We start from the raw sequence: 12,394 nt of genomic DNA, 5'->3' as shown, positions 1-12,394 counted from the left end.
AAGTTGCATAGCTTCTATATTGCTAATTATGCATTTATTTGAAAATTAGCTTTCTGTTGACTTTTTATAATCAAGTTTGACTCGACAATTGACCTAATTAGAGTGGGAATCAGAGGGTGACCTTTTAAGGGTTTAATGCCCACATAATTACCAACTCATAGGTACTTTCAAAATGAAATTTGACTGGAGCAATTAAGATTAATGATGAAGTCAAACCTTAATTACGACGGGTTGACAAAACGCTAACAAACTAAGCAAAACTGAATTAAAGGAGGTTAAGCATACTTACAATAGTCCTAAGCACGACTAATGATCACTAGGAAAGATGCTTGAGCTCCAGGAACCTCGAAGAAGTGAGTTGTGGAGTTAACAAGTGAATGAGCAAAGAAGACCCAAGATCATGGCCTTTATATAGGTTTCTATGATCAATTTGATCAATGCCAACAAGGTCTACAAGTGATATGGGATCAATCCAAGTGTCCCTAGACTCTTTAAAACCATTAAACAAGCCCCTAGAATCAAGAAATGGCGAATTAAGGCGGTGTAACCGGCTGAAACAGCCAGCTGTGATGTTTTTCTGATGCTGGCAGTCCCAGGCGGCCCGTGTAAGGTCACCATAGACCCTTACGGGGCCGGTATGAGGGTCAGGTCAGGTCACATAACTTTCATTTATTACATTTTGGCCCCTGATCCTTTTCAAACGTGGTTTTGAGCTTGTCGACAAATATAGAGAGGATACCAGCTTGCATCCAAAAATTGACATGGAAGTGTTGTCGCAAACTGTTCGAGGCAAAAAAAGGGTAAAATGTATGGAATTGGCACTATCGCTGACCCGTGTGTCCTGATGATGGGTGCACAAGAGAGAAGTGACAACGATGAGGTATGTATTAACTCTTTTAGTAGAAAAAATCTATTTTCATGTGATAAAGATTATTAATGGGTAGTTTAAATGAATTAGTTTATGCTGAGTTAGTTTATTTGTAAGGTTCTATAACTATGGGTGTAATAGCTTTTATTAGGCAATATTTGTTTATAATATGTTATAATGTGTCATAACTTATTAGGTATTATAATGGAAATTAATGGGCCTTTGATGTTATAGGTGGAACAGTTGAAGGAAAAAGTAGCGGAGTTGGAACAAGATAAGAAAGAGAAACATGCTATGATGGAGAAAATTGAACAAGGTGCGAGGTTATATACCGAAATGAATAAGAAAATTCAAATGTTGTCACAAAACCCACCACCAACTTAAAATGCATTGAATTTTATTATATTGCTTTTAGATAATTTGGATTTCTATGGTGTTAGGTTTGGTTATGTTTGAATTATTAGGATTTTTATCGTGTTGCATTCGGTTATGTTTGGATGATTTGGATCTTTAGTATGAGTTTTTAATATTTATTGTTATGTTTGAATTATTATGTTATATAATTTGAGTTTTTATTTTTAATTCCAGTTTTTTTTATTTATGAAATTTGAATATAATATTTATAAAGGAAAAATTGAAAACAATATAAAAAAAAATTATTTGAAAAATTCCAAGCATTGCGTAGCTAAATTTGTTGCAAAGACCTTCTAAAATTGATAGCTATATCCGTAGCAAAGTCAAGCGAAATTCGTAACTAATTTCCGTTGCAGAATCGTAGCAAAAGATTGCAAATTTTTGTAGCCAAATCATAGCGAATTTGTAGCTAAAGTATGTATCAAACCCGATAGCAAAAAAATGTAGCAAGTTTCGTAGTAAAAAAATGTAAAAGGCAGCAAATTCTCGTAGCTAAACGATAGCAAGTTCGTAGTTAAATTTTGTAGCATAAACATTTCAAATTATCATAGCCAACCCATTCGTAGCAAAACTAGCTAAAAATAACCATAGCTAAAAGTATTCGTAGCTAAAAACATCCGTATGTAGAATTTTCCGTAGCTACAAGTATCCGTAGCTAAAAACAACCTTAGCTAAAAACAATCGTAGCTAAAAGTTTTCGTAGCTAAAAACATCTGTAGCTAAAAACCAATAGCGAAATTTGGTAGCAACCTTCTTCATAGCAAATTCATGGCTAAAATACCGACATCATTTTTTGTAGCAAAATTCATCGCAAACATAATTTTCGTAGCTAAAGTTCGTAGCAAATAAATTCGCGACGGGACTTGTAGCTACGAACCAAATCCGTAGCAAATTCGTAGCAAAAAGGGTGTTTGCTACGGATTTGGTTGTAGCAAATGCCTATTTCTGTAGTAGTAGCTAGAAAGAAAGACAAGCAGCAAGGAAATAACTTGGGATTCATCCGTTATCTCAACATGCAAGACAAGGATATGTTGGTTAATTCAATGGTGAAAATATACAAAATCTGGCGAAGTACGATAGTTGGCAGGAAAAGGTTTGAAAGAACTCCTCGTTGGTGAGGGAAGCGAGAACGTTATCGATCCTAGCCAATGTTGAAAAAGGAATATCATCATGTGGATTGTAGCATTCGTTATATGGGTAGAATGAGTATTATGGTTACTTTTAAAAGTTTGGAGTTATGGAAAATAAGAATGATGAATGGAAGGATAGTTTCAGATGTTTTAAGCATTGGTCGGAACACTATGTTCAATCGGATCGGTCGTTGCTATGGCTTATAATTCATCCCTGGTCGGCGGTTATAGGCAACAATTTGGGTTTTATAATTCATCCCTCCGAGGCTTTGACTACTCACTGAAATCTAACTTCTGACAGGCTTAGGATTCTCACTAAAGAAAAAAAACAATATTAATGAAATGGAAATCAAGCTCTTATGTGCTTCAAGTGGAGGGGGATACACAACCATGGACACCTAATTACTCAAGATGAAGTGCTCTACCTCTAGGAGAATCCGGTAGTCGAGCCATCGGAAAAAAGATACTCAGTGAGTCTCATTGCCGGAAATGTCACCAGATAAATATAAATATGGAAGCGTCACAAAGACCATGTGTAGTGGTAACATCACATAACCCCTTTGGTTGGGGTTACGTGACAAATGGCAAAAAAGTGCAAAAGAAGGGTTATGAGGTGTTATATCTCTAGAGTATATAGTGGTAACACTACATATCCATTATTACTCAATAATTATTTTTTTATTTTTCATTTCATCTCAAAATTTATAAAATTTAAAAACAAATAACATTACATTACATTTAAAAAAAATTACAATAACTAAAAAAACATTACAATAAAATATATTTAATACTATTCGTCTTCATCGCTGTTGTCGTCTTCTTCTTCTTCGTGATCTCTGCCATCCAAATCTTCTTCTTCTTCTTCGAAGCCTCCAACTTTGAAATCTTCTTTGGAGTCTTCTTCGTTGTCGCCATCGTGTCGAATTTGGCGAATCGCCCAAGCACGCTTGACCAAATCCGTCTTTAACGCGTTATGTAATTCCCAGGATGTAGGATGGATTTTGTGTGAGGTTTATTTGTTTGAATTGATGAAGAGTTAGTATTTTTATATATATAGGGTGGGGTCATAGAGTGAAAAGTGTATTTGTGAACTGAGTGAACAAATCATGGCCATTGATTTACATTATCAAATCGTAAAATACACTAGTGTATTTTCATCATCAAATCATGTCCATTGATTTATACTTGTGTATTGATAATCAATGGCTAGGATTAGTTCACACAGTTCACTATCAAATGGGTTGTTTACAAATGAAACTAACCCTATATATATATATATATATATATATATATATATATATATATATATAGGAAATTAAAAAATATATATATTGACTGTTCCGACGGTCATGTATATTGAAAGTATCAAAATTGTGCTGTTATATTTTTCGCAAGGCAACCGAGTTGGAGGGGTATAACGCCTCTCGGGGCGGTGTTTGCAGGTGCCAGGGCCGGCTCTGAGAATTCTTGTACCCTGCTCGAGCTCGAAAAAAAGAGCTCTTAGGCCTTAACGAAATTGGATATTGGGCTCACTAAAGGTCTAAAACTAATGCTAATGGGCTAATAACTAATCTAAACCATAAGAATAGTTTTGTAAGTGGACCTATGTTGGTGTTTGTATGGGTATACCCTATTAAAAATTTTCTTTTACATATATTTATCGGGTTTTTCTTTTAAAAATAATATGTCATTCGAAATATCGGGCCCTGGCCGGTGGTTCTCTCCGCCCACCCTTAAGACCAGCCTTAGCAGGTGCCATGTGGCGCTATGAAGGGGTGTGGCACGATATAACCTTCCACGAGGAGAAGATGGAAACTATTAGACTAGAAGGTATGGGGGCCAGCTGATGCCCGGCTAGGCCCGGCGCCGGACCCCCACACCGCCCCCCTGGGGCTCGGCCCGTCACACCCGTCGACCCACAGCCGGGTCCGCCGATCCAACTTTTGAATATATAGCCGTTTGATAACGGCTTTTTTAATAAAAAAAAATCATTTTCATTTTAAATAAATACCACAACCTAATCTTTTTTTATACCATTCTCTCCCATTGTACTCCCATTCTTCTCCAATTCTATTCCTTTTTTTATAAAAACACACCATATTTTTTATACCATACTCTCTCAATCATGAATCCATTCAACCCAAACAACCCCAACCCAAACAACCCCAATCCGAACCAACCTAATTTTTTTCGAGTCCCGCTTACACTCCGACTATGGATCCTTCGTGGGGGGCTTCGCAATTTCCGTTTTCGGGTTTCCAACAAACACCCAACGCCTTCTCACAAATGTCTCAACTTCAACAAGTTCAACAATACCAAGCGCTCCAACAAATCATGCAACGCAACACGTTTGAACAACTCCAATCGCAACCCCCGGTTCAACTTGACGATGATGATGAAGAAGTCGTCCCCGAATCGCCACCGCAAGAGCTCACGCGCAAAAAAAAGGGGGAAGGGAAAGAAGGTTGAACCCGAAACCGCGCCAAAACCGAGAGCAAAGGGGAGACCTTGGACGAAAGTAGAAGAGGAGGCGCTAGCAATGGCGTTTGTTAAGGCCTCTACTTGCCCGATAGTCGGTATGAACCAAACTTTTAATTTAAATTTAAAAAAAAATTTTACTAATGCAATATTTTTTAAAACTTAGGAAACAACCAAACGGGTAGTAGTTTTTGGAAGAAGACAACGGATAGATTTAACGCGATTATGGAGCATGGTCCGGCTCGTGATATCGAATCCGTCTCGGGCTAGTGGCGTAAAATGAGCAAGGTCATCAACAACTTTAACGCGATTTATAACCAAATTTACCTTTCTCCTCCTAGCGGGAGTAACGACGAGGACATTCTTAACCTTGCTATCGCCAAGTGGGACTCTCAAAATCCAACGCCTTTCCCGCACTTCCGAGCATGGAACGTTGTAAGGAAAGAACAAAAATGGAAGCCGGTTCCAAATGAGGTCGCAACGGCCAAACGCACTAAAACTTCCGAGTCCGGAAGTTATAGTGCGGGAAGCTCCACCGCTCGTTGTCAAATCGACATAAACGACGACCCGGAAGATGACGAGGATGTGTTGCCCGTTCACGAGTCGGAACGTCCCCCCAGAAGGGACAAAGCAAAAAAAGAAGCGGCCAGAAAGCGAAAAGCGGCCGGCTCGAGTGGAGGTGGCGGCTCGAGTGGAGGTAGGGGCGAGAAGGCATCGTCAAAAATGGACGACTTGATAAACGAATTCCGTTCATTCAAAGAGTTCGCGGCCGAAAAATATATTCACAAGAAAACCGCGTCGTCCGACTATGCTCGAGCGGAAGATTTTAGGATTATGAGGTTGGATCTCGACTCGGTACCGGAGGATGAACGCGAGGTTTATCGGAGGATGAAGGAAGAGGTGAAAAAAAAATGGACGTCGTAGGTTTTTTTTTATTTTTATTTTCGGTAATTTTTTTTTAGGAAACGTAATTTTTTATTTTTATTTTTTAGTAATTTTTTTTTTAGGAAATGTAATTTTTTTATGTTATGAAATGAAATTATTTATGTTGTTTTATGTTGTATTTTTTAAATTTTATAAAGTTTTTATTAACTTAGGTTATGGGGTGACGCGTTTGGGCAGGGGGTGTTTTTGAGAGTGGGCAACTGGGGGTTGCTACCCTCCCCCGTCTTATAAAGGGTCTTTTCCTTTGCTCGCTGTGTTTGTTTTTGTTTTACCCCTAACTCCCCTCGAGTTGGCCGTTTATTGTGTCTTTTTTTATTTGAGTTTGACTCTGCGCATGGCCCCCGCGCGTAGAGGTAGAAACGTCAAGACTGTTGGACTGGCATCAGCGTGTGATAGTGGGTTAAGGGCTTGCCCCCTTAAGCATTTCCACGAATGCAAGGATGGTAAACCGGGGTCTAGTGGGTTTTTTCGCCTTCTTGAACACATGCAAAGCACCCACCTTAAGACTGAAAACAGGAAGATTTATGTGAAAGAGGCTATAACTAAGGATTTGGACCTTTTTCTAGATGTGGGGGAAGTCCTAAGGACAGGAGGCAAATGGTTATGTGGGGAGTGCATGGTTATGCATGCCCTTAGTAGGGGGTGCAAGCATGGTGATGAGATGGTGTCTTTTGCTCCAATCTCGGGGGACGTGGACGATTTCATTGTTGGAATTAGGAAGCCATGTCAAGTGGTAGCCGACACTTTTACACTCTCCTCGGAAAGGGTGATAACCGATGTTGCCCTTCTCGAGCGTGTTTTTTCCCTCCGTTTTCAAACTGTTAAATGCATCCCCCCCAGTTGTCGACTGGCGTTCGCTCAGGTTTTAACGGGTGCCCTACGTAAAGTGGTGGCGTCTCCAGGCTCGGTTGAAAACTGGGTTCAGTTGCTTTTGTTGCCGTGTTGTACACTGAGGGTTGTCAGGCCTTCTTCAAGGCAAGAATGGAGATCAGGAAATAGAAAATCCCTGCAGTGCAGCAGCATCTTGCGGGCGCTTGCATTGTGGAAAGATGGGTCTGGTTTCACAGATCTGGTCTCTTCTCTCCTGAATAGTGAGGGGGACGCTGGGGTTCCTAGGAGGGATTCCGGAAGGGGCGAAGACAATAAAAAGGACCCCAATATCAAGCAATGCCTGCGGAAGGTCAGGGATGGGCATTTTACGGCGGCGGTCAAAGTTTTATGTTCCAGTGGGGTTGCCCCCTTTGGAGAATCGACCATGAAAGCTCTTATTGATAAACATCCTGTGGTGCCACCCCCATCACTGCCTTCCAACCCTATTGTCCAACCCACTATTATTGCACAGAGGATTGTGTGCTTAAATGTATCCAATCCTTCCCTAGAGGGACATCTTATGGCAGAGATGGGATGCGGGCCCAACACTTGTTGGACGCTATTGGTTGTGAAGGTTCGGTAAGTTCCTCGGGTCTGCTCACAACTATTACTGGAGTCGTCAACCTATGGCTTGAGGGGCTTTGCCCTAAGGTGTTGGCTGAGTTTGTGGCCTCAGCCCCCCTCACCCCGTTATTGAAACCTGATAATGGTATTAGGCCTATCGCCGTGGGGGGCATCTGGCGTAGGTTGGTCTCTAAGGTGGCTATGAAGAAGGTTGGGAAGGAAATGGCCCAGTAATTGGGGGATTTTCAATTCGGGGTTGGTACACCAAATGGGGCGGAGGCGGTGCTTCATAGTGCGAACAGGTTCCTGAGCTTTTTTCATGAGGATGGGTCCATGGCCTTGCTTACGGTAGACTTCACCAATGCTTTCAACATGGTTGACCGCTCAGCGTTCCTCCAACAGGTCCACCAGCATTGCCCATCTATCTATCGGTGGGTACAATTCCTGTACGCCCAACCCGCTAGGTTATATGTTGGCAGCGAGTGTTTTGGGGCTACCACTGGAGTGCAACAAGGTGATCCCTTGGGGCCCCTTCTCTTTGCCCTAGCCTTACACCCCCTTGTTCTCCGTGTCCAGGAGCACTGTAACCTCCCCTTTCATGCTTGGTATTTGGATGATGGCACGATTATAGGTAATGCAGTGGAAGTTGCTAAAGCCTTGGACATCATCAACACGGAGGGACCATCCCTAGGGCTCCATCTCAATATTAAGAAAACGGAAGTGTATCGGCCATCGTGTGACGGTCTCAAGGTTCAGGACGACCTTTTCCCGAGAGGGATAGGTAGACCTGAGAGGGGGGTTAAGCTCCTTGGGGGGGCGGTTAGCCGAGATTCTGTTTTTATCGGGGAATTAGCAGGGCGGCGGGCATTGACAGCGGTTGACCTTATGAAACTCTTGCCCTGCCTTCAGGACCCTCAGTGCGAGCTTCTTCTTTTAAGGTCATGCATGGGGGTAGCTAAGTTACTGTTTGGGTAGCGGACCTACCAACCCCACTTGATGGCAAATGCGGTATCCTGTTTTGACGATGGTCTTCGAGAGGCTATCGAAGACATTGTTGTTTGTGGGGGGTCCTACTTCGGTGACCTTCAGTGGCGTCTGGCATCTTTGCCGATGCGTCTGGGTGGTTTGGGCCTCCTCTCAGCTCGGGATGTTGGAGTTTATGCTTTTGTGGCGTCTAGAGGTCAGTCGTGTGTATTGCAAGACCATATCCTTCGGAACAGTGGGGTTGTTAAGCTTGACGTAGACTACCAACAAGCCCTTGAGTACTTAAGTGACTCTCTTCCAGACTTTGATATTGGCGGTTTCTCTAATATGGACACCGCCCCCTCAAAGCCACAAAAAACTTTGGCGAATGCCCTATTTGACAAAATCGCTCGGAGTCTGGGAGAAGCATTTGATTTGTCTCCCCGCCAGAAGGCGGTGATTGAGTGCTTGAAAGGCCCCCATGCGAAGACTTTTTGACTGTTATCCCGATCGAGGGGCTGGGGCAACACATGTCGGCTGTTGAGTATAGGGCTATGTAACAACTGTCAATAAAACTGGTAATTAAAATAATAATTATTCAATAAGAAAACCCTAATTGAGACACCCAAGTAATTTGGCATAAACCCTGAAATTTCCGGAACAATCGGAATCAGGATCAGGGCCCCTAAAACTCGAGGGGGGCAAACCCTAAATGATAATTATCTAATTTAAACCGTTGCTAGATGCTGATTGGTTAAAATTATTGATTCACCAAAGCTACAACCGAACTCAGCTAGGCTAGGAAGTAGGCTGCACCCTTTACGGACCGTAAAGGTTGGTCCTTACGGACCGTAAGCAGACCAGGTTCCCTTACGGACCGTAAGGGGTTAGGCATATGGTCCGTAAGCGAGTCGAATTTCTGGCTATAAATAGCCGACATTGGCACTTAAACTGTGAACTTAAAACGACGTAAAACTTCTGTGTGTACGTCGAGTTACATACAATACAGTTCACAACCCACACACACAATCACGAGGTGCTGCCGCAATCAGGGTAATAACTCGATCGCTATTACGATTCAACGTCCGATCGATTATAACTATCCAACGATAGAACGGGTGCTGCTCAAATTGAGCTTGTACTTTGATTATTTGTCGTGATTTCGACTTGAATATTAGAGTGCTGTTCGAATTCGGACTATGCTCTGTTATTCGTTGTGAATCCGACTGAATTATCGAGTATTGCACTGATTAATCGTTGTGAGGGTTTAATCTCGTGAATTGACGTAACTGCTGTATTAGTTACTAACCTGCCTGTGTGTGCATTGTGTTAAACTAGGTTTAATCAAGGCTAATCAGTAGGCTTATATCTATTGCTCGTTAATCTGCAATGTGAGTCATTCTTCTTTTAAACTGTTTTCTCACAGTTTGTGAGTAAGTTTACAAAACTCCAAGTTATTTTCAAAGGTTATAATTACAGGGAATTAAGTCTATGTAATCACCAAATTACAGCCGGTATGTGGGGTTTTGTATACATTACTTATTTCCCGTCACACTTGGACAAACGGGTGGCCAAGGGGTGATCTGACCACAGTCACAGACACCATTGGACAAATGGGCTAGCCAATGGTTGGTCGAGTGACAAATACTGTGGGTAGTTGGTTTGATATCAGAAACATTGTAATTCCCCTTAATACTGTAATTTATAACTAACGGGTCGTTTTAGAAAACAGAATGATTCACTCAGTATTTCCCGCTGACAAAACCTTTTTCAAACATGTTTCAGGTGATCTGTGTGATCCAGGAAAAGTGCAGTAAAGCACTACAAGCTCAGAGAAGTGGCTCATTGTGAATAAATAAATAAAACATGTTTTGGAAAATAATGATTTCTGTGTGAAATCCACTTATTGCAAATTATGGGAATTTATCCCTAAAAACTTTGTGTAATATATTAAATGAGCATTTTTACGGTGAAAAGAACCTGAAAAAAAAAACTTCCGCTGCCGCATAAATCAGATACCACGGGTACCACTGGACTGCTCGCGGCTCCCGATTCCGTCCAGGGTGGGTCGGGGGTCGCGACAGAAGGTGGTATCAGAGCCAATAATTAATAACTATTGAGCCACTGATCGAGCCACTGATTTAAGCCTATTACGAAATTAAGTATTTGACAAAATACTTAATCCTACTAGTTATCATTCTGTGATTATATGTTTTATTAACTGATTATTTGTTAGTTACAGTATGGGTAAACAAAAGCTGTCTGCTATCTACCACAAATTAGATATTGCATCTTCTTCTAAAAATCCAGTAAACCTAGAAGAAGGAATCTTTGTCCGCAAGGCAAACTATGAGAATCCTCTTTCCCCAGAGAAAAGAGATTCGATACTTAAAAAGATTCAGGAGAAAAAGAAACCCCGAACCAAGAGAGTTAGGTTTAACCCAGAAGTCCAAGAGTTGGGAAATAGTACACCTTGGGAGGATAAAATAGACAAGAAATGGGCAAATCTTTATATGCTAGCTACTGTAGCCGAAAATGCCAACCTCTAAATATCCGATAAGTTGGGTCTAGTAAGAGAAATCACAATCCAGTAAATAAATAAAATCCTAGTGTGTTATTTCTGTTGTCCTTTGTATAAATTAGTATGCAATAAAACTTCAGTGTTTGTTTGTTAAACTTTGTTCCAAAGTTTTAACATTGCATTCTTGTATTTTGCATATATACTATGCAGCATGAATGAGATATCGGAAGCATTCCAGAATCTCAACTTATATCCAGTGCCTATCGAAGTCTCTTACGACTTTACTGGTTACATTGCTGACATAGAAGAACCTGTGGAATTCAAAGCTCCACCGCTGGAAAAAGCCAAACCTAAAAAGAAGAGAAGATACGTAGGGTGGAGGAAAGTACGTCGTAGGAAACCAGCTACTAGGAGACTTCCCAAAATAGAAAATCCTGTGAGCATGAACAAGGGAAAGGAAATAGAAATGGGAGAAAGTTCGAAACCACCAGAAAAGGAAATAGGAATAGATCTTAAGCAAAAGGGAATAGAAATTGGCAAAAGCTCTAAACAATCTGAGGAAATCACGTTCCAGGACGAAATAGACCGCCTACTGGATAATTGTGATGTTCTAGGCCTATCAACGATAATCTTTTCTCTTATCCTGCTACAGTCCAATTCCAACTAAACCTAGGACCAGCTATTCCAGACCCACTAGTTCACACCAGACCATTAGGCCAAATGGAGGAATGGTGGACTAATGACTTGCAATTCCAAAATATAGTTAATACTCCCTATGGTTTTCTCCCACAGTTTGATCCAGAACCTATCCCTAATCCGCCAATGAGCTATGAAAATTTAGCTGAGTTACGTCAGTTTGGTGAAGAACTGATAGGCACCGGGAATAGGATCCGGGAAATGGGGGAGCAGATCTCTTGGAAGTACGACGAGAGGGAGCGTCATTACTGAAACTGTCAGTGGACCAAAAGATAGGAAGGGCTGGAAAAAGTTTGTCTGTATTATAACTAATATAGAAAAAAAAACTGATTCTGTAAAATGGGCAATAAACCTTTGTAAGATATGGTGTGTACGGAGGCATATACAATATACAATAACAAAATGAAAGTCGAGAAATCGACAATTTTGGTTATGTTTGTATGTTGTAGTAAGTTATGTGTTCATCTGTGCTAAATTTGTTATTAATAAGTTAGACACTAATAAATTCCTACTAATTAGCAGATGGAAAACGCTAACAATAAACCAATTAATGAAGTAAATCAATCTGAGCAAGAACCGGAAGATCAACATATAACCCGACAAGATATTGAGCACTTTATCGCCCAAGGAATAGCCCATGCTATTCCAGAAATTGTGGCTGCTGTTCAGAAACCTGCCGAACCACAATTAATTCCTAGTAAACGTATTCCAGAAGATAACGGCAGTAACAGCATAAATGGAGGCGACAATCATGACGATCATGATCCGCAACAGGCCCCACTCCCTAAGAGAATGAAAGCTGCAACGCCTGGTTGCACTTACAAAGAGTTTCTTGCTTGCAAACCCATTGAATTTGCAGGTAACGAAGGGGCAACTGCAACACTGCGTTGGTTAGAGAAAACCGAAGCAGTGATTGCAATAAGCAAATGTGCCGAAGAGGATCAA

General features: G+C 41.1%; 1 protein-coding gene across 1 annotated transcript; it reads left to right on the top strand.

Moving 5' to 3' along the window:
* The first annotated feature begins 5,169 nt into the window (after positions 1–5,169).
* On the top strand, positions 5,170–5,814 carry LOC110869668. The gene has a single exon (XM_022118903.1). It carries the CDS (start codon positions 5,170–5,172, stop codon positions 5,812–5,814), a length of 645 nt encoding a protein of 214 aa, XP_021974595.1.
* Positions 5,815–12,394: the final 6,580 nt, after the last annotated feature.

Source organism: Helianthus annuus, chromosome 8 (assembly GCF_002127325.2).
Source record: "Helianthus annuus cultivar XRQ/B chromosome 8, HanXRQr2.0-SUNRISE, whole genome shotgun sequence".
NCBI classification, from domain to species: Eukaryota; Viridiplantae; Streptophyta; class Magnoliopsida; order Asterales; family Asteraceae; genus Helianthus; species Helianthus annuus.
The sequence above is the reverse complement of the archived record's forward strand: the minus strand, read 5'-3'. Positions and strand labels throughout refer to the sequence as shown.